The sequence below is a fragment of the Scyliorhinus torazame genome, chromosome 12 (genome assembly GCF_047496885.1).
Source record: "Scyliorhinus torazame isolate Kashiwa2021f chromosome 12, sScyTor2.1, whole genome shotgun sequence".
Lineage (NCBI taxonomy): Eukaryota > Metazoa > Chordata > Chondrichthyes > Carcharhiniformes > Scyliorhinidae > Scyliorhinus > Scyliorhinus torazame.
The window spans coordinates 55315883-55339049 of NC_092718.1; the positions used below are offsets into that span (position 1 = coordinate 55315883).

Consider the following 23167-nt stretch of genomic DNA (forward strand, 5'->3'; position numbering starts at 1 on the left):
GGCTTTTCAATTGCAGATAATTATCGAAACTACACAAAATATTTTATTCTTCCATAAACCCCGCAGTCTGTTTAAAGTAACTTTGATCATGGCTCAAACTGTCGTCTGTGGCCCACCTCAGTCAACAGCTTGTGTGCTAGTCTTTGATAGTCAGCCATTTAGAAGTTTTCACATTTTGGCACATTGATAACTCAGAGTTGGGGATGGGGGCGAGGGTATGAAAATCACACGCATCTGAGGAAACATTTGATATTTGTGAACCCTTGTGTTTGAATCAGATAGCAATTTATTTTATGAATTTGAACAAAAACTACCTCAATTCTCTTTTGTCCCTTTAATATGGAGCCTGGCATTAATGCCTTGAGCAAGTGACCTGTCTATGCAAAATTGTAGTACTACGAGGTTTATGCTACTTGGATTGCAGGTCAGTTTTAGGATTATTGTGCTGCGAATCCTCATACTTGCAATCTTGCTATTCAATCCATTTTAGTATAGCCAATTCACAGCGAGATTCAAGTTGATTGTTCCAGCTTCATAATGTTTGAACATACTAATTGTCAAGCTTGTAGTAGCAAGACACCAGTCGAGAAGCCTGAAGAAACACATTGCAGAAAGCATTAAAAGGGATTAAAGTCACAGCAACTCTCACCATCAGTTTCTGAAAAAAAAATGTCTGGGCATAACGTGGACAATATCAACTAATGACTTTCAGCCAGAGGGCTTTTTACATCTAAACTTTCAGAAACAAATTTACATCAGCAATATCACATTTTGTCATAGCGGAGACCCATTTACTTAAGCAGGCTGTAAAACTATGCATATTAAATTGAATTAGGACTGCAGGTACAACAGATGCATCTGTTTTGACTGAACAGATGGTAATTCATAGCTGCTCAGCAAAAGGTTTAACGCCTTCTGCCCAGCCTGGGAAAGTTTTACACATTTTTTTAAAATCTAGGGGACAATTAAAAGCTTTTCAGCTTTGCTGAAACTTCACCTGCCAGCCACAAGTGAGTTAATCTCTCAGAATCTAATAATTGAGGTGTAATGGCAGTTAAGTAAGGAGCCGAGGTCTAGGCAGAGTTTGGTGGGTGTGATTCTAACGTGAAACTCGAGCCCCAAGAATCGCTCTAGGGGGGGAGAAAGATCAAAAAACTAAAAGTTGAAACTGTCATATGCAATTCATAAGAGGTTCAACTCAGGTGATAGAAGAGTGAAATAGCCTCCCATTATCCGCCTATGGTGCTTCTTGTAAACTCATTGCTGCAGAAGCAATGTACATAACAGCAAGTTGTCGCCTGCATGTTGTACAGTCAGCTTGCCACTGTAGGAGTTGTAAAAAAAAAGGGAGAACCCAGTAACAGGGCGAGCACACTGTGGCAGTGTTGTGGTCACAAAGCAGAGTGCGAAATAAGAAAAACATGTTGCTACACAGCACATCAGAAAGTTTAGCTGGGAGCGATGTGCTGATTAATATCAGACCCCCACTTCCCAGCCTCTGTGATGCTCGTGTCACATCTGGGCTGACAAATCCGTACAGGCTCAAGGAAAACCCGCGTTCAGTGCACTGGGCGGGGAGGATACAAGCTCAGAGAAGTTAACAGCAGCAAACACATTCTGATACGCTTAACATGAAACTAATGAAGCTGACTGCTTCGGCAAACTGTGAGTGAGACAAGAAAAAAAAACACATACACACTCACAAAGAAATACATCTGACCGCAAGCGTTTTCAGCTCAATTTACCCCAAAACAAAATAAAGTCCGGATAAACAGTAAATTCGCTTCATTGGAAAGACAAGATTGTCCCAGCCCCAAGGAAAGCAGCCAATCCCAAGTGAAATTGTCCCCGGCAGAATGCCTTTCAGAGCAGGTCAGTCATTACCAATGACATTATTTTCACTGTTATTTCCCACTGATACATTATTGCCCACATTCTCCACCAGCAGAAATGACACCCAGGCAGTTGATGCTGAAAGAATCACTCAACAATCTTTTGACAAGTTGTCCCATTCGAGGAAACAGCCGGTTCAATTTTACATCAAAGTTTCTTTTGAGAGGTACCCGAACGATTCACATGTAAACTTCTAGGACTGCAACCGCCGCCGCCCCCCCCCCCCCTTCTACCCCCTCGGTGCTACCCGAATTCAATGAAGTCGAAAGCAATACCACTCACGTCCGACATTGTCAGTAATGTTCAATCTCCGCAGCCACCAAACCCCTTTGCCATTCCTCGTCGATTTAAAATGATTTGCATCGGATCTGCCTGTCTGTACAAGTAGCCAGCAACGTGCCTTTCTGCTGTCTGAATCTCAGTTTTGATTCCTGCTCCAACATTGCACTGGAGGGTGGGGGTGATTGGGGGGGGTGGGGGGGGGGGGGGTGAGAGTGGACGGAGACCCTCCCACTTTGGTGTACTCTCTGGAGTTTTTGTGTGTGTGTGTGTGGTTGGCGGGGACGGTGCGAGGAGGCTGGGATTTGCTTGCTCACCTCCGGAGTAAACTCTCACCTCCAGTGCCCCAGCCTGGTGTGTTGCTCTGAGCATTGCCTCGCTGACTCACAAGGGGCACTCCCTCCGCTGCTGCTGCTGTGCTGGAAGCAGGGGCATGACACTTATCTTTCGCACAGATTTGATCAAAAGGAATCGCAGAGGCTGCTGGCTGCTTCCACATCCCAAGAAATGCAGTCAGAACACATTGTACCTCAGCCCTGTCTGCTGGATGACATATAAATGCAGCTATTTTCTGCTCTCCCCCCCCCCCCCCCCCCACTATATAAAATAAACCCTGCTCACTGCAAAAGATTAATTGATTAATCCACGCTACAAACTTTTTAAAAAATGCTACATCCTTTACCTTTCAGAAGCAAAGCATCGTGATAACTTAAATCTTTTGACCAATTGATTTTAGGAATGCAGGAAGAAAAACGCTATGTTTTTCTTTAATGATTGAAAAAAATCTTGCAAAACACTGTGCCAGGTACAGTGATGTGTGCCAGGGCTGGTGATGGATTGATGAGTCCATTCTATGCTGAGCGGCCGGAGTAAAAGATTTACAGACCATATGCAGAGCAGGTGAATGCTTCAACAACCGTGAACACCACCCCGAATGTCTGCTTAACACTGACCTAAACAACTGCAACCTGTCTGACCCGAGAGTTAAACGCCAGTAGAGTTCTGATGCTCTCTGCAAATGCTCACAGATTAAGACCAATGTATCGAATAGCAAATTTGTCACTTACTATAGGGTATGTATGCATATCCAGGTTTTGTGGCGATTGTGGGCAAACAACACTAAATAAGAGACTGACCCAAATATTTTGTCTGTAAACTGTCGCCCTTTGTGGCTCTAATAAGCTCTTGTGGCAGGGTGAAATGGCACGGGAGAGAACCATAGAATTTCCTGCAGTGCAGAAGGAGACCATTCGGCCCATCGAGTCTGCACCGACCCTCTGAAAGAGCACCCTACCTAGGCCCACGACCCCACCCCATCCCCTAACCTTCTGGACGCTAAGGGACAATTTAACATGGCCAATCCACCTAAGTCTTTGGACTTGAGAGGCAGTAGCATTTACATACCCTTCAGCTGAGGTTTCAGAATGGCAGCATTCTGTTGGATTCTGATGAGTTGATCTTCTCTGTACAAAAAAGGTTGTTAGGCAGCCGTCATCTTGCTCATGGCTGCAATTGGAGCAACCATTTTTTAATTTGACAGGTTCACCAAGAAGGTTAAGGAAGGAACTTGTATTGTACGGCGCGGTGGCACAGTGGTTAGCACTGCTGCCTCACAGCGCCAGAGCCCCGAGTTCAATTCTGGCCTTGGGTGACTGTGTGGAGTTTGACATTCTCCCTGTGTCTGCGTGGGGTTCCTCCGGGTGTTCTGGTTTCCTCCCACAGTGCAAAGATATGCAGGTTAGGTGGGGTACCGGATATCGATCAAAGGACCAAACAACCAGTTAGTCAATTCAAGTTCAAAGATGGTTTATTTACACACAAGGATTACTTCAACATGCAACACAAAACACTACATGTTAAACTATACCTAACAACTACAATAACCTATACCTAACTTCAGGGCAAGGCCTTTGTCCGACCTTGCATGGCTGGGTGGAAGAAGTGGCACTGTTTCTGCTGGGCTCATCCGTCTGGTAGCGATCGTTGGTCTTGAACTTGTCTGTCTGGTCATTATGCTGCACTTGGGTTGGCATAGGCCGGATCCAAGAGAGACCGAGCACATGGCTGTGTCTCTTCTTATCCCTCTGGGATTGCGCGCTCTTTGGGGCGGTCCTTAACTTGGACCCAATAATTCGACAGGCTTCGATCAGTGCCTTCGATTTTGGCCAATAAAGGGGCAGGTGCCTTGATGGCTGGGCATGTGCTTAGCGGTCATTGACCTTGGCTGTTTGGGCTCCCTGAGTAAAGGGAGTGGCGCCGGTTAGTCTGTAACTGTATCGGTTACCTGAGTACAGTTCTTTTGCTCTGGAGAAATGGGCCATTAGAATGCAAACGCGCGGGGGTTTCGATCACGTCTAGCTATCTGGGTTGCAAATACATACACAAACTCTGAGTCTGTCTGAGTCCTGGGTTGGCCATAATTCCCATGGTCCTTTGCAGGTGGCCATCTGAGATGGCTACACCCCTCCACAGTGGCTGAATCGATCCAGGTTCAGCGCCAGTTTTGCTGTTGTGAAAGTCCACAAATTCTGCATCGGCGTCAACACTTAGTCTTAGAAACGGAGAATCCCGCCCACGGACTACCCACTGATCCAAGACTGATAGCTGAATTACTATGCATTAACATTAACTGCATGTTTACCACACGTCAAGCGTCTCTCGCAGAGACACATATTAATCATTTTCTGCTTATCGTTCTGACCATGATAATCTGGTTTCCCCTCAAAAGTCACAATTTATGAATTTAAAACAAACTTCAACTGTAAGGGCATAAAAAGTGCAGGAGTCGGCCATTCAGACCATCAAGTCTGCTCCACTATTCAATGAGTCATGACTGATCTGATCCGATAATCTTCAATTCTAATTTCCCGCCTCATCTCCTTAACCCTTGATTCCCTTGCTGATTAAAAATCTGACTCCCACAGCGTTGAACATAATTCAGCATTTTCAATTTTATACATAACGACAAAATAACAAACCACCCGAAACCCTCCCCTGAACCAAAAAGATGCCCAACAGAAATCCCCCCTGCTCCCTTCCCCCCACCCCACCCACCTCCCTAACAACTAATGGTGACCAGCTCTTTAAAGTACAGAATAAACAGCTGCCATCTCCAGTAGAACTCCTCAATTGCTCCCTTCACGGTGTACTTAACTTTCTTGAGATAAGCTTTCAACATACTTAAAGTGACCCAGCCTCTACAGGCCTCTGTGGTAAAGAATTCCATAGATTCACTCCAATCTGAGAGAAGAAATTCCTCCTCATCTCTGTCTTAAATGGGTGACCCTTTACAACGAGATTATGCTCTCTGGTCCTCGACTCTCCCACAAGGGGAAACAACCTCTTAGCATCTACCCTGTCAATCCCCCTGAGAATCCTATATGTCTCAATAAGGTCACCTCTCATTCTTCTAAATTCCAATGAGCCCAGGCCCAACCTACTCACCTCTACCTCATAAAATAATCCCTCCATTCTGTAAGGGTCATTCTTGTTTATTCCAGGTCTATTCCCTTATTATCCTTTTTTATATTTTTGCTGTTACACTTTTACTCCATGGATGATTGGTAAACATGTGTCTTTAAGGCAGCCTGTATCTTTAATTCAAGCAGAAGGAAGCAGTGGCCTGTGCCTTTAATTCAAATAGAAGGCTGTGCTGTTTTATGCTGGTGATTCGAGACTGGCCAACATCAGTGATGCCTCGAATTGATTGATGTGGCTGTTGAATTGGCACAAAAGGCTGTACTCTGCCTGGTAACAGGTGATGATTGGATTTGATCCCACTGGAATGTTTCAGCATTACGAGGTTCCACTTTGGTTTCACTTTTGATACTGGCAGCCTGGATGGAGGAATCTAATTAACTCTCTCCAAAAAGATCTAACTAACCCTCTTCAGAAAGCTACTGTGTGGACTGAATCTCTCTGGGTGCCATTCTCTCGAGACTGCAAAGTTCGACCCCATTCGGGTCGGAGAATGGCCGTTGGCCGCCGTGAATCCCGCCCTTGCCCCCGCCGAAGTCTCCGGTACCGGAGATTGGGATGGGGCGGGAATCGGGCCACGCCGGTTGGCGGGACCCCCCGCTCAATTCTCCGGCCCGAATGGGCCGAAGTCCCGCCCAGAAATTGCCTGTCCCGCCGGCGTAAATCAAAGCTGGTATTTACCGGCGGGACCAGGCGGCGTGGGCGGGCTCCGGGGTCCTGGGGGGGGCGCGGGGCGATCTGACCCCGGGGGGTGCCCCCACGGTGGCCTGGCCACCGATCCGCGGGTGGGCCTGTGCCGTGGGGGCACTCTTTCCCTTCCGCCTCCGCCGCGGCCTCCACCATGGCGGAGGCAGAAGAGACTCTCCCCTCTGTGCATGCGCGGGAAACTGTCGGTGGCCGCTGATGCTCCCGCGCATGCGCCGCATTTCCGCACCAGCTGGCGGGGCAACAAACGCCATTTCCGCCAGCTGGCGGGGCAACAAATGCCATTTTCGCCAGCTGGCGGGGCGGAAATCCCTCCGGCGCCGGCCTAGCCCCTCAATGTTGGGGCTCGGCCCCCAAAGATGCGGAGCATTCCGCACCTTTGGGCCGGCACGATGCCCGTCTGATTGGCGCCGTTTTTGGCGCCAGTAGGCGGACATCGCGCCGTTGGGGGAGAATTTCGCCCCTGAAGTCAAACCATGAGCAGGGTTTGATGTGAAATGAAGGGTCTCAAGAAAGAGATAGGCCTGAATGTGAACCGTGAGCTGAAGACCCAGTTTGATAAGAATCAAAATGCCTCTCAAGAAAGCCTGCTTGTGAGTACTGTATTCTCCAACTTGTGGAGACCCTGAATGAATGATTCTGCAAAAAAGACCACTGACAGCTGTAAATCAGATACTTTAATCAGCGAGCGTGCTGCAAGGAAAGTCTGCTGAAGAGCCATCATTGGAAGCAAAGAATCTTTACTTTTGACTTTCATCCTTATTATTTTTACTCCTTTCCACCCCTCTGTGTTTCTCTGTCTTTTATGTGTGTGAGTAGAAGGTGGGGCAGTTAAAGTGAGGAGTAGGTATTAGCTTGTCGTTATCCAATTGTATTTACAGCATATTTCTTCATTATTCTTGTTATAAATAAACAGTAATTGTGTTTCAACTTACAAACCTGATGACTGTAATCATTAGGTAAGTAAGGACCACTTGCATTGTGTTTCTGGGGGAAGTGGGGCTGGAATTGACCATGCACTTGCCCAGGATGAAGTAACATTATTCAAGAAGGACTCTTGCAATACTTGGAATCAATCCAATCAACCTTTTCTGGACTGCCTCCAATGCCAATATCTTACCTTCGATAAGGGGACAAAAATTGTTCACAAGAACTTGCTGCTGGATGTACATATTCTGACTATTCCACCATAAACAGCAGTAGTGACATGCCAGGTTGAATACAACTTGACTTTAGCAACCAAACATCATACCTTAGACTACCCATAGGCAATGGAAAATTACCTAGCAATTTAAATTTAGCCATGTAATATAGACTAGAACGATCCACTATCTGGAATCAGTTATTTAGTCCCATGCAGTGGTAAGAAAGAAAGACTTGCATTCATATCATGTGTTTCATAACCTCAGAACATCCCTAATTACTTTATAACCAATGGAATGTTTTTGAAGTGTAGTCACTGTTGGAATATGAGAAACACCACAGCCAATTTGCACACATGAATCTCCCACAAGCTCGATAATGACCAAAGAGATGCATGCGATAAAGGAACATCTGTAAATTTGGGTGATTCTAATCTGAACAAAGGTTGGACAAATGGAATTAGTCACAATATCAAAGAGGAGGAACTCCTGGAGTGTATATGGGTTGGTTTTCTGGACCAATACATTGAGGAACCAACTAGCGATCAGGCCGTCCTGGACTCATATGTGTAATGAGAAATAAATCATTGGAAATCTAGTTCTGTGACACAGCGGCACAGTAGTTAGCACTGTTGCCTCACAACGCCAGGAACCTGGGTTCAATTCCGGCTTGGGTCACTGTTTGTGCGGAGTTTGTCCGTTCTCCACGTGTCTGCATGTGCTTTCTCCGAGTGCTCCGGTTTCTTCCAACAGTCCAAAGACGTGCAGGCTAGGTGGATTGGCCATGAAGATTGTTCCTTAGTGTCCAGGGACGTATAGATTAGGGTACAGGAATAAGGGGGAAGTGGGTATGAGTAGAGTGCTAGTTTGAGGGCTCGGTGCAGACTCGATGGGCCGAATGGCCTCCTTCTGTACTTTAGGGCTTCTATGATCCCTTGGAGATGAGTAACCATAACATCATAGAATATTTCATCAAAATGGAGAGCGACATAGTTGATTCTGAGACTAGGGCCCTGAATCTTAATAAAGGAAACTATGGTGATATGAGGCGCGAGTTGGCTCTGATTGATTGGGAGACTTTACTGAAAGGGATGGCTGTGGATAGGCAACAACAAACATTCAAGGAGCGCATGGGTGATATGCAACAACTGTTTATTCCTGATGGGAAAGGTGGTCAAACCATGGCTTACAAGGGAAATTAGAGATAGTATTTGATCCAAGGAAGAAGCAAACAAATTGACCAAGAAAAACAACAGACCTGAGGATTGGAAGACATTTACAATTCAGCAAAGGAGGACCAAGGGATTGATTAAGAAGGGGAAAATGGAGTACAAGTGTAAACTTACAGGGAACATAAAAACTGACTCGAAAAGTTCTGATAGGTATGTGAAGAGAAAAAGATTGGTGAAGACAAATGTAGGTCCCTTACAGTCAGAAGCAGGAGAATTTATAATGGGTAACAAAGAAATGGCAGACCAATGTGCAACGAGACCTGAGTGTCCTTGTAAACCAATCACTAAAGTTAAGCACGCAGGTGCAGCAGCTAGTAAAGAAGGCAAATGGTATTGATGTACCATCAATTACCACGAGACGAGAATGGTGAAACAGTCGAGGCTTTAATGCACAAGATGTTGTGTCTCCCGCAGCTGGAACCAGAATGGAAGCAGCGCAGGAGAGCATACACTTTTATACGCCTGCTGGGTGGAGCCAGTAGGCAGGGATTTACCGTCGTACCTGTAATATACGAGCAGTGCCGTAATACATACAATATATCACTAGTGGTGTTTACCACAGGTATGTTGGCCTTTATAGCAAGAGGATTCAAGCAAGGATGTCTTGCTGCAATTATCCAAGGTCTTGCTGATGCCAACATGGAATATTGTGTGCAATTTTGGTCTCCTTATCTGAGGAAGGATGTTTTTGTTCCAGACGGAGTACAGAGAACATTTGCCAGACTAATTCTTGGGATGCCAGAACTGAAGTGTGAGGAGAGGTTGAGTTGGTTAGGATTGTATTCACTGTAGTTCAGAAGAATGAGGGGGGATCCTCACAGACACCTGTAAAATTCTAACAGGACAAGACAGAGTAGATGCAGGAAGAATGTTCCCAATAGTGGGGGTGTACAGAACCAGGGGTCACATTCTGAGGATACAGGGTAGACCATTTAGGACAGAGACGAGGAGACATTTTTTCACCCAGAGAGTGGTCAACCTTGGAATTTGCTGCCACAGATAGCAGTTGTGGCCAAAACATTGTATGTTTTCAAGAAGCAGTTAGATCGAGCACTTGGAATAAAGGGAATCACAGGATATGGTGAAAGGCACGATCAGGCTATTGAGTTAGATGATCAGCCATGAGCATAATGAGTGGCGGAGCAGTCTTGAAGGGATGAATGGCCTCCTCCTGCTCATTTTTTCTAAGTTTTTATGACCTGATAATCCATGATAAACATTAGCCAAGATACCAGTGAGAATTCCCCTGCAAAATACTGCCATTGGTTCCATTATGTTGACCTGAGAGGGTGGATCGGGCCAAAGTTCAAAGTCTCATCCAGCATTGCAGCACTCCCGCAGTATTGCACTGGAGTACTACCTTGAGATTTTACGAGGTGATTGTAGAGGACTCCAATTGGCCTGATGATCTGTCGAGGTTTGTTGCTCCTAATCACTGCCCAGCGCAGCCTGCTGCAAACATGGATGGATGGCTGATGAGGAAGAATTGGCCTGGCTGTGTCGGACCCACAATTAAAGCTTGCTGGGCTGACATTCAGGATTCAGGTGGCCACTTGGCGCAAGTTACAATCCACTGCATTGTCTTGATTATGTTAGCCATTGGGGCAGGAGCTCAAGGCAGAAGCTTCAGTCAGGCAATGTGACTGGGCCCCCTGACTGGCTGGAACTCAAACACAAGCTGGTAGCTGCAGGCTAAGTGCTTCCTAATGCCTTGCATTTATTTGAAAACACATTCTTCATGTGGACTTCCACAGGTTGTAGATTTGCCAAGTTTTTTTTCCGTAAATTTAAGACAGTACACAAAACAATAAAACATATCTTCATTATTCTCAAGAGCCAAATAAAAAACCCTCACAAAATGCTCAGCTCGACTTGTTACAAAAAAAATCAGCGCAATCAAAAAAGAACGATTATGGCAATACCTATCTTCACAGAAAACCTGCTGAATTAGTCACCATCGGTTATAAATAGGCTCAATCCATTAGTGAAACTAGAGAAGAGAATCCATTTCTGTTCATACCACGTTCTACACATTTACAATTCACTTGCAATGCAGCCTGCTCCTTGCATTCAAAAACTCCACACTGCTAAATAATGCGCCATAGTTCATAGTTAAATGCTGGGCTTGTTTTGATCTATTCTAACTTGGTCGAACGAGAGTTAAAATACAGTGAGGTTCGGCTGCATGCCTCTCTACACTGCACCCACAGGCTCAGGGAAAGCCCAGCTGTGATCAAGTCAATATAATTAACTGCAGGCTGGGCAGCAGAATTATCAGTGGGATTGGACTCTGCTGAAACACAGACCAATGTATCACATGGGTATCTGTAAAGAGCAGGGTACCTCGGGTTTTAGAGGCCACTGTATTCAGGCCACGAGGGGTATTGACTATATCGCTTTGCCGGTGTTTTGTTAAAGGCAAAGGAGCATAACATGAGCTGAACATGTTGATTCAATGAAGTGCATCTAAGGTACAGCAGCTAGTTCATTTGGTCATGAAGTTGTCTGCGAGAAAAACCAAATCAATGCCTTTCATTTTGACAGCACCTCAAGGGGCAGCGACTACAGTCAAGGGTAATGAGTGCAATGGAATAAGCCATGGAAAGAAAAACTCCAAGGTGCACTGTGTTTAAGTTTAATCATTCTGATCGTGTTGTGTTTTTGTTTTTGGCCTGCGAGGTTCTGAGCTCGGTTATATCCTCAAAGAAGAATAAGCACCCGGTCATGCAAGGGAACAGCAAGCTCACCTGATGCGGTACAATGCAGGAAATCATAAACTAGGCTACAATAATAAACCGTGCTGTAATAATAATAAGCCCCTAACACAAAATAAAAGGATTTCACCAGAGCTTATATTGTAGAACAGGGGGGGAAAAAGCACAGACAATTCAGAAAGCTGGTGTGGTGTTTGTTATTTCTTGTCAAAAATGTCAGAAATCACGAGGCCAACTTCCACCCAGATGCAAAGCTCAAGTTCTGTTTGCGCCATGTGTAAATACAAAAACAATTCCACTTTCACAAAGAGGATCAGAATCCAAGGGAAGGGGAAGGGAAAAGAGAAGGCAGCTAGGTAGATGAAACTGGTTAGTTGCTGATGTTGTGGGTCCAAATCTGTGCCCTTTTGCTTCCTGACAAGGGACAGGCACAGCTCCCCCTGGGTGCCAATCGGGAAATAAATAATTTAGACTGGAGTTCAATCAGTGTTGGCACGGAAGTCACCACATACCTCATCCCCAATGCATTTTTCAAAATTTATTTCTCCATAAAGCATGGAAAATGAAACAAAACAGAAGGGCAGCCCACTGAGTTCTGTGCATTCCCCAGTCGATCCTCCTACTGCAAAACCCAAACATCTGAGGAACTGGGGTCAATGGTGCATCGCTGTGCTGCGTAAAGGGGAGGGGGATGGGGGATAAGGGATTAGATACTCATTTAACACACACAGCCCTAACGACAGATAACTATAGGGGAAGCATTAGAAGGAAAGCACACTTCAGAACAAAACATACATAAATCAGACTAATTTAACGGTCTCTGCAAATTGTGAATGCTTGCAAATTAATTGGGTTAAGAACTTCATAATCTATAATCATAACTGACAATTATTATTCTTAATCGTTGCTTTCATTTTTTTTGCATTCTTTGTGCTCCCGGTCATTGTTGACATAGGGTGGACATAGGTTGGACATTCCTGTTTTCATGTCTCCACAACATGTGGGGAACACAACAAAACGTAAGAAATGGAAACGGGTAATTCCTTCCCGTCCCTCGAATCTGCTCCTCCCTTTAATAAGATCATGGCTAATTCTCCACTGCAACTCTACTGCTTTGATTCCCTCAGCGTCCAAACCTATCAACTTCAGCCCCAAAGATATGAACAACGGCTCTCCCTAGTAGAAAATTCCAAAGATTCACAATGTTTTGAATGAAGAATTTTCCCCTCACCCCAGTCCAAATAGCCAACTTCAGCTAAATTGGAGGAGAGGTTAAGGCTACATGCCCAAAACTGAGGACAATTGGGCTGGCACCTTGGGGGCCAGATGTCCTCCACATACCACTAGGGTACTGAACCCAGATGATTCAATACATCCAGATCAAGAAACAGAACAATTTCCCCAACTCTTGTTGTGTCATTGAAAGCAGAAACAAAAGCCCTATGTGTTTGATGAATTCAGAGAGGGCAGCTTTCCAAGTCTGGTAATTCTGATGATAGCCTACTCTCATCTGGTAAAGCAATTCTACTTGCAATGAAACTGTTCTTCAGTTTTCAACATGGGTTTTTAAGCAGCATCTAAATGTTATGGAAGCAGCAATTCAAGTCATTACGGAGTGGCAGATTCAATTAATCTTAACCACTCTGTAATTTCATGTCAAGATCTACATAGTCATTAATGAACTGCATAATTCAGCGATCCTAATAAAAGGGTAGCACAGGCATTTGTTCTTATTGTTCCTTCTATTATGAAGAGGAATGGGATGAACTGGAGGTTAGAGAAAGATTCAGTAAACTCATCTGATTGAAATGAATGCCAAACACAAGGAGAGAAATGTGCTTTGTTTGTCTGACTAATATCCAATCACATATTCCTGAGTCATTACACCAACCTTTCACTCATTGAAATATATTTCAATGATTGCAGCGCTAACTAATATGTCATTTGCTACATTGACCCACTGCTGTTACCCAAGTATGCTCTTGGTGCCATGTTTTGTCAGAGAGTCAGGTGGCTGAGTGGAAAATTGCGCAACAGAAAATGTAATCAGTGATGAATGTGGTTCTTCCATACATCTTACGGTCTTCCTCAATGACACATACCTCCGGTATAGGTATCTGGTCTGATAATGCACAGGACAACAGAAATCTCTGTCATACATTTTAATGAAGTGCCTTAGCTGCACAGTCATCTGTCCATCCTTCTTATAGAAAGGAGCTGCTTCAGAGCTCGTCTAAGTTTCTGAACCTCAGACACTGCTTGCATTTCTCAACCCGAGCACAGCCTGATATCTCATTTGCACCATGACCATTCAAACAGCAAGACATGTGTCGAATCCATCCAGCAATATAATGGTTTTGCCTGGATCAGAGAGGCAAAAGAAAGAGCATGCTCGCTCCATCAAACATTAGCAAGAACTGCAATGGTTTACAGAAGGTGATCTAACACCACATTCTCAAGGCAACCAGGGATGAGTAACAAATATTGCCCTCGCTGATCTCATCCACACCTTGGGAACAAATAGAAATAACCATCTCAACCCAAAGCCTCCTTCCAATGCTGATTTGGAAATGCTGTAATTGATTTCCGAGCCTTCGTAAATTCTTCAGAATCCAGCCTGAACCCAGTCAGATCCAACATTCTGGCTGGTGGGTGTGAATGAGAGTTCAGTGGATAGAGGTTGCAGCCAGGGATCCTTGGGAATGACCCCCTCCAATCAGTCAGCCTCCTCTTGCCTCACATAAAAGCTTAAAGTTCTATTTTAAGTGTTATCCACCATGGTCTTTTCTTTCCAGTGATTCCCCCTTCCACTAGGTCTGGTCTGATACCGCTGTCACCCCCCCCCCCCCCAACCCCCCTCCCCCACTCCCCCCCCTACCCCCCCCCCCCCCCCCCCCCCCCACACACACACCCCACACACACACACCCCACCCCCTTGCCCATACAGGCCTCTAACTAAAGTTGCAGTTGGGTCCCAATGGGATTGTCTAGTCCCAATCGGCATAGTTCAGGAAGGACCCTGCTATCGTCCTGCTGGTGTCTCACTGCAGTGCCTCCATATCCATTCCCGCCCACCTCCTGATGAAATATTGACGCCACCTCTGCCTCTGCCTTTGTGTGTCATTCAACCCACATACAGCTGTTTCTCTACTTCAAAATAATCTGAGCTTCTCGTGGAACATCGGTTGCACCACATTTAATCTGGACGTCTAAGCTTTGCAGATGACAAAGTTGGCACTTTGATTTGGAAAGCTTCAATTGCCAGCAAAACTAAAGATTGGATTTTTAATTGAAAAGAAAACAAAGAGTAAACTGATTTATCATGGACGCTCTGCACTTTGATCTAGTTTCTGTGACCAGTGTTTCCCCAAACCATAGGTCAAATTGGCGACTGATCTGACCGATTGGTACGGAAATACCAGCTATGATACTTTTACTTTATTACTAATAGAATTACAATATTGATTAGTACATTAGTAAATTATAATGCTTTTAGTACAATCTGATAAGACATAATAATGGACACATTTGCACCAGCTTACCTATAGATGTCAAATGAATCATGAGACATGGAGGCAAGGTTCAGACATTAATTTTTAAAATCACATTGCTGCTTTTAAAATGGTTTAAGACTTCTTTTTGCAAGAAACAATATACTTTCTTTCTTGTTGGCTAGAGTATATTTGCATAGGTCGATTTCACAGTTAGATGATGAACTGTTCTAGAATTGCATGGCATAGAATCATAGAATATACAGTGCAGAAGGAGGCCATTCAGCCCATCGAGTCTGCACCGGCTCTTGAAAGGAGCACCCTACCCAAGATCCACACCTCCACCCTATCCCCATAACCCAGTAACCCCACCCAACACTAAGGGCAATTCTGGACACTAAGGGCAATTTAGCGTGGCCAATTCACCTAACCTGCACATCTTTGGACTGTGGGAGGAAACCGGAGCACCCGGAGGAAACCCACGCAGACACGGGGAGAACGTGCAGACTCCGCACAGACAGTGACCCAAGGTGGGAATCAAACCTGGGACCCTGGAGCTGTGAAGCAATTGTGCTAACCACAATGCTACCGGACTTCAATACACTGGACTTCAGCACACACAGCGAGGCTTGTTGGACACAATGAGCTGGATACTCCATTTGGGAGCCTATGGGTGAGATTCAGCAGCCTCGTCGTGCCCGACTTGGTGCCGGGACGAGGCCATTGAATTTCGGGAGATTTGTGATGCTCGAAATGTCTCGTGAGATTCAACAGAATCGCGAGATGTCGTGATCTGGATTTTGCCCCCATTGGTGTGGTCCAGATCAGAAATATACAATCGCCAGATTCTTCGGGCGCATGGGACTCAACGGCCGCACCTGCGAGATCTCGTCAGGGTGCAGTTTAGTATTGGTCCACGCAAACATAGACCAGATGTAACAGCACCTGTGGGATGGGGGGTGGTCTCCCAGACATTGGAGACGCCTGAATGTTCGGAGACAGGGCTGGGTGGTCCCAAGCTCTCCCACTGGCACCTGGACATCTTGGCACTGCAGGCCTGGCACCCTGGCAGTGCCACCTGGGCACGCCGGCAGCACCACCCTTAGAATTGTCAAGGTTCCCAGATGGCACTGCCAGCATCAGGCCCATGGGCCTTACCAGGTAGAGGGAAGTTGAGGGGTGTTCCTGGGGGCTCCCCAAGGTTGTGGAGGGGGTGAGTGGGTTGGGGGGGGGGGGGGGGGAATCGGGGCAGCTTTCCAAGATGGTGCCTGAACAGCGAGGAGCCTTTCCGGCTGCAGCTCACCAGCAGGAATCACTCTAAGTGCAGCATTAGCGGAGTGAATCTCCCCGAGACCAGAAAAAGGCAAAGTGCTGTTGAATAGTAAGATGTTTCTCGCCCCTACAGCCGCTGAGAAACAACCTGCTAAACGTGCCCGAGACCAGACATAGAGATTATTTGGGTACTCCGCGCCCTATGTGTTCCCGCCGACACTGAATAGTGGTTTGTGTTTACACTGTGGGCACTATTCTTTCCGCAATTCAGGACATGCAAATGGACCAGTCTCTGCCGGCTTGACCTGGAAGCAATTCTCAGCCCAGCGGGTAGTGTAACAACTGGGGCCGGAATTAGCGCTAAAGAGCCTGACAGCTGGAGGGACATCCTATTCCCCAGCAAGGGCCACAGATGCAAGCCCAACTTCCTGAACAATGCCTGGGAAGTGATGGCAGAGGCAGTCAGTTCTGCTAGTCTCACCAGGATCCTGAACTCTGCTAATCCCCTGCTTCCTCTGCAGTTGGGCAGCACTTCTGAGGAGAGTCAACACCTGGTAAGCCACTGATTGAGCTTGGCCACACCCATCCCCTTGATGATACTGCTGGGGTATGAGGGCATCTGGAGGGGCAGCCTGAGTGGACTCCCAGATGACCAGAGGCTCTCTGAGCATTTACAGGACACAATGAGCAGTCATCAGTGTGAGCACAGTAAGACGTCTTACAACACCAGGTCCAACAGGTTTGTTTCGAGTCACTCGCTTTCGGAGCACAGCTCCTTCCTCAGGTGAATGAAGAGGTCGGCTCCAGGAACATATATATAGACAAAGTCAAAGATGCCAAGATGATACTTTCATTGCGAGTCTTTGCAGGTAATTAAGTCTTTACAGGTCCAGATGGAGCAACTGGAGAAACAGATAATCACAGGTTAAAGATGTGTGAATTGTCTCAAGTCAGGACAGTTGGTGGGATTTCATTTCATTTTTATTTCATTTCGCAAACCCAGGCCAGATGGTGGGGGGGGGGGGGGGGTGTGAATGTAATGCAACATGAATCCAAGGACTTGTGGTAAAGCGAAGTGCTGAGGTGACCGTCCTTGGTGGAGATGAGTGTGTCCAAGCTCTTGACATCGCGCGACAATCGCCAGGCAGGAATGTTCCCTTCCAGTCGGGGAACACTTCAGCAGTCAAGGGCATTCTGATCTTTGGGGAAGCGTTCTCCAAGGCGGACTTCAGGATGCGCGATAACACAGAATCACTGAGCAGAACCTTGTAGCCAAGTTCCGCACACATGAGTACGGCCTCAACCGGGACCTTGGATTCATGTAGCATCACATTCACCCCCCACCAACTGGCCTGGGTGTGCGAAATCCTATCAACTGTCCTGGCTTGAGACAATTCACACCTCTTTAACCTCTGATTATCTCTCTCTCCAGTTGCTCCATCTGGACCTGTAAAGACTTAATTACCTGCAAAGACTTGCATTCAAAGTATCGTCTTGCATCTTTGACTTTGTCGATATATATCTTTCTGGAACCCATCTCTTCATTCGCTTGAGGAAGGAGCAGTGCTCCGAAAGAACATAAGAACATAAGAACTAGGAGCAGGAGTAAGCCATCTGGCCCCTTGAGCCTGCTCCGCCATTCAATGAGATCATGGCTGATCTTTTGTGGACTCAGCTCCACTTTCCGGCCTGAACACCATAACCCTTAATCCCTTTATTCTTCAGAAAACTATCTATCTTTATCTTAAAAATGTTTAATGAAGGAGCCTCAACTGCTTCACTGGGCAAGGAATTCCATAGATTCACAACCCTTTGGGTGAAGAAGTTCCTCCTAAACACAGTCCTAAATCTACTTCCCCTTATTTTGAGGCTATGCCCCCTAGTTCTGCTTTCACCCTCCAATGGAAATAACCTGCCCGCATCTATCCTAACTATTCCCTTCTTAATTTTATATGTTTCTATACGATCCCCCCCTCATCCTTCTAAATTCCAACAAGTACAGTTCCAGTCTACACAACGTCTCCTCATAATCCAACCCCTTCAGCTATGGGATTAACCTAGTGAATCTCCTCTGCACACCCTCCAGTGCCAGTACGTCCTTTCTCAGGTAAGGAGTCCAAAACTGAACACAATACTCCAGATGTGGCCTCATTAACACCTTATACAATTGCAGCATAACCTCCCTAGTCTTAAACTCCATCCCTCTAGCAATGAAGGACAAAATTCCATTTGCCTTCTTAATCACCTGTTGCACCTGTAAACCAACTTTTTGCGAATCATGCACTAGCACACCCAGGTCTCTCAGCACAGCAGCATGTTTTAATATTTTATCATTTAAATAATAATCCCTTTTGCTGTTATTCCTACCAAAATGGATAACCTCACATTTGTCAACATTGCATTCCATCTGCCAGACCCTAGCCCATTCACTTAACCTATCCAAATTCCTCTGCAGACTTCCAGTATCCTCTGCACCTTTTGCTTTACCATTCATCTTAGTGTCATCTGCAAACCTGGACACATTGCCCTTGGTCCCCAACTCCAAAGCATCTATGTAAATTGTGAAAAATTGTGGGCCCAACACTAATCCCTGAGGGACACCACTAGCTACTGATTGCCAACCAGAGAAACACCCATTAATCCCAACTCTTTGCTTTCTGTTAATTAACCAATGCTCTATCCATGCTACTATTTTACCCTTAATGCCATGCATCTTTATCTTATGCAGCAACCTTTAGTGTGGCACCTTGTCAAAGGCTTTCTGGAAATCCAGATATACCACATCCATTGGCTCCCCGTTATCTACCGCACTGGTAATGTCCTCATAAAATTCCACTAAATTAGTTAGGCACGACCTGCCCTCTATGAACTCATGCTGCATCTGCCCAATGGGACAATTTCCATCCTGATGCCCTGCTATTTCTTCCTTGATGATAGATTCCAGCATCTTCCCTACTACCGAAGTTAAGCTCACTGGCCTATAATTACCCGTTTTCTGCCTACCTCCTTTTTTAAATAGTGGTGTCACATTTGCTAATTTCCAATCCGCCGGGACCACCCCAGAGTCTAGTGAATTTTGGTAAATTATCCCTAGTGCATTTGCAATTTCCCTAGCCATCTCTTTTAGCACTCTGGGATGCATTCCATCAGGGCCAGGAGACTTGTCTACCTTTAGCCCCATTAGCTTGCCCATCACTACCTCCTTAGTGATAACAATCATCTCAAGGTCCTCACCTGTCAAAGCCTCATTTCTATCAGTCACTGGCATGTTATTTGTGTCTTCCACTGTGAAGACCGACCCAAAACACCTGTTCAATTCCTCAGCCATTTCCTCACCTCCCATTATGAAATCTCCCTTCTCATCCTCTAAAGGACCAATATTTACCTTAGCCACTCTTTTTTGTTGTATATATTTATAAATACTTTTACTTGGGAGCTGCGAGTCAGAGCGGAGATTTAAAGAGATCGCGGCCTAGTTTCGGGAGCCGTTCGGAGGAGGAGGAGCAGTCTCTGTCAGGGAGAGAACCTGAGAACATCTAAGACACTCAGAAGGTAAGAAGGTAAGTAAGTGATTTTTACTCATTTTTACTTTTATACCTTTTTCAAATAGTGTGTGTCGGGGGAGGGGAGGGGGGGGGGGAACTGAAGTGACATCACAGAAAAGCTGTGACCTGAGTGGCTGGTTGGGAATCTACACTAAATTAAAAAAGTTAAGCATTGGTAACTAATTAAACACAATTACTTAATTATAATTTAGAGGGGTATCTTAAGCCAGAGATCGGAGAGTACTATATTTAGCTTTCACATTTATATTAGAAATCTATTGCTAGGAAACAGATAGTTAACAGTAACTTTAAAAAAAAAACATTTTTAAAAACTTTTAATTTTAATTAATTGACGCAATGTCAGTTAGATGGGTGCAGTGCTCTGACTGTGAGATGTGGCAGGTCCGGGAGGCTTCCAGCGTCCCGGATGTCTTCATCTGCAGAAAGTGCACCCAACTGCAGCTCCTCACAGACAGCATGGTTCGGTTGGAGCAGCAATTGGATGCACTTAGGAGCATGCAGGTGGCGGAAAGCGTCATAGATCGCAGTTATATAAATGTGGTCACACCCAAGGTGCAGGCAGAGAAATGGGTGACCACCAGAAAGGGCAGGCAGTCAGTGCAGGAATCCCCTGTGGTTGTCCCCCTCTCAAACAGGTATACCCCTTTGGATACTGTCGGGGGGGATAGCCTATCAGGGGAAAACAGCAACAGCCAGAACAGTGGCACCACGGCTGGCTCTGATGTTCAGAAGGGAGGATCAAAGCGCAGAAGAGCAATAGTAATAGTGGACTCTATAGTCAGGGGCACAGATAGGCACTTTTGTGGACGTGAAAGAGACTCCAGGATGGTATGTTGCCTCCCTGGTGCCAGGGTCCAGGATGTCTCCGAACGGGTAGAGGGCATCCTGAAGGGGGAGGGTAAACAGGCAGCGGTCGCTGTACATATTGGTACTAACGACATAGGCAGGAAGGGGCATGAGGTCCTGCAGCAGGAGTTCAGGGAGCTAGGCAGAAAGTTAAAAGACAGGACCTCTAGGGTTGTAATCTCGGGATTACTCCCTGTGCTACGTGCCAGTGAGGCTAGAAATAGGAAGATAGAGCAGCTAAACACGTGGCTAAGCAGCTGGTGTAGGAGGGAGGGTTTCCGTTATCTGGACCACTGTGAGCTCTTCTGGGGCAGGTGTGACCTATATAAGAAGGACGGGTTGCATCTAAACTGGAGAGGCAAAAATATCCTGGCCGTGAGGTTTGCTAGTGTCACACGGGAGGGTTTAAACTAGTATGGCAGGGGGGTGGGCACGTGAGCAATAGGTCAGAAGGTGAGAGCATTGAGGGAGAACTAGGGAATAGGGACAGTGGGGCTCTGAGGCAGAGCAGACAGGGAGAAGTTGCTGATCACAGCGGGTCTGGTGGCCTAAAGTGCATATGTTTTAATGCAAGAAGTATTACGGGTAAGGCAGACGAACTTAGAGCTTGGATTAGTACTTGGAACTATGATGTTGTTGCCATTACAGAGACCTGGTTGAGGGAAGGGCAGGATTGGCAGCTAAACGTTCCAGGATTTAGATGTTTCAGGTGGGATAGAGGGGGATGTAAAAGGGGTGGCGGAGTTGCGCTACTGGTTCGGGAGAATATCACAGCTGTACTAGTCCAACTAGGGAAGGGGCGGTACTGGACCTGGTATTGGGGAATGAGCCCAACCAGGTGGTAGAAGTTTCAGTAGGGGTGCATTTCGGGAACAGTGACCACAATTCAGTAAGTTTTAAAGTGCTGGTGGACAAGGATAAGAGTGGTCCTAGGATGAATGTGCTAAATTGGGGGAAGGCTAATTATAACAATATTAGGCGGGAACTGAAGAACATAGATTGGGGGCGGATGTTTGAGGGCAAATCAACATCTGACATGTGGGAGGCTTTCAAGTGTCAGTTGAAAGGAATTCAGGACCGGCATGTTCCTGTGAGGAAGAAGGATAAATGCGGCAATTTTCGGGAACCTTGGATAATGAGAGATATTGTAGGCTCGTCAAAAAGAAAAAGGAGGCATTTGTCAGGGCTAAAAGGCTGGGAACAGGCGAAGCCTGTGTGGAATATAAGGAAAGTAGGAAGGAACTTAAGCAAGGAGTCAAGAGGGCTAGAAGGGGTCACGAAAAGTCTTTGGCAAATAGGGTTAAGGAAAATCCCAAGGCTTTTTACACGTACATAAAAAGCAAGAGGGTAGCCAGGGAAAGGGTTGGCCCACTGAAGGATAGGCAAGGGAATCTATGTGTGGAGCCAGAGGAAATGGGCGAGGTACTAAATGAATACTTTGCATCAGTATTCACCAAAGAGAAGAAATTGGTCGATGTTGAGTCTGGAGAAGGGTGTGTAGATAGCCTGGGTCACATTGAGATCCAAAAAGACGAGGTGTTGGGTGTCTTAAAAAATATTAAGGTAGATAAGTCCCCAGGGCCTGATGGGATCTACCCCAGAATACTGAAGGAGGCTGGAGAGGGAATTGCTGAGGCCTTGACAGAAATCTTTGGATCCTCACTGTCTTCAGGTGATGTCCCGGAGGACTGGAGAATAGCCAATGTTGTTCCTCTGTTTAAGAAGGGTAGCAAGGACTTCCGGGTGCGGCGATGACCAGCTGAGTCGCACGTTTCGGCAGCTCCCGGTGGAACGGACTTTTGGGCTCTTAATAAGAGCCCCAACGGAAATTTTAACGGCTAAAAGTACTGTGCGGCGAACCAGAAGGGAATCCCCCCTGGATACGGATGAAAAAAGGAGAGGAAGGTGGCCGGATTGCGGTGGATCCTTTAGAGCAGCGGCAAGGAAGGCAAGCAAAAACCAAGATGGCGTCGGAAGGTGGCAGTTTAATATGGGGCCCTGAACAACCGGAGTTCTTGAAACGCTGCGTGGAAGAACTCAAAAAGGAAATGAAGAAGGAGCTGTTGGCCCCGATATTACAGGCGATCGAAGGGCTAATGGAGGAGCAAAAGACCCAGGAGCGGGAGCTTCGGGTCGTGAAGGCAAAGGCTGCCGAGAATGAGGACGACATACAGGGCCTGGTGGTGAACACGGAGATGCACGAGGCACACCATAAACGATGTGTGGAAAGGCTGGAGGCGCTGGAGAACAACGCGAGGAGGAACAACCTAAGGATTCTTGGTCTTCCTGAAGGTGCGGAGGGAGCGGACGTCGGGGCATATGTGAGCACGATGCTGCACTCGTTAATTGGAGCGGAGGCCCCGGCGGGTCCGCTGGAGGTGGAGGGAGCATACCGAGTGATGGCGCGAGGACCGAGAGCAGGAGAAATTCCTAGAGCCATAGTGGTGAGATTCCTCCGTTTTAAGGATAGAGAGATGGTCCTTAGATGGGCAAAGAAAACTCGGAGCAGTAAGTGGGAGAACGAGGTGATCCGCGTATATCAAGACTGGA

The 23167-nt window shown here is 46.3% G+C and overlaps 1 protein-coding gene across 1 annotated transcript in view; it reads right to left on the reverse strand.

The window, feature by feature from the left end:
* Window positions 1-2369, reverse strand: part of bnc1 (basonuclin zinc finger protein 1) — a 120066-nt gene extending 117697 nt beyond the window's left edge. The window contains exon 1 of the mRNA XM_072468730.1: window positions 2176-2369. Coding sequence (XP_072324831.1) covers window positions 2176-2184 — 9 coding nt within the window. The 5' untranslated portion in view covers window positions 2185-2369. The remainder of the gene's footprint in view (window positions 1-2175) is intronic.
* Window positions 2370-23167: the final 20798 nt, after the last annotated feature.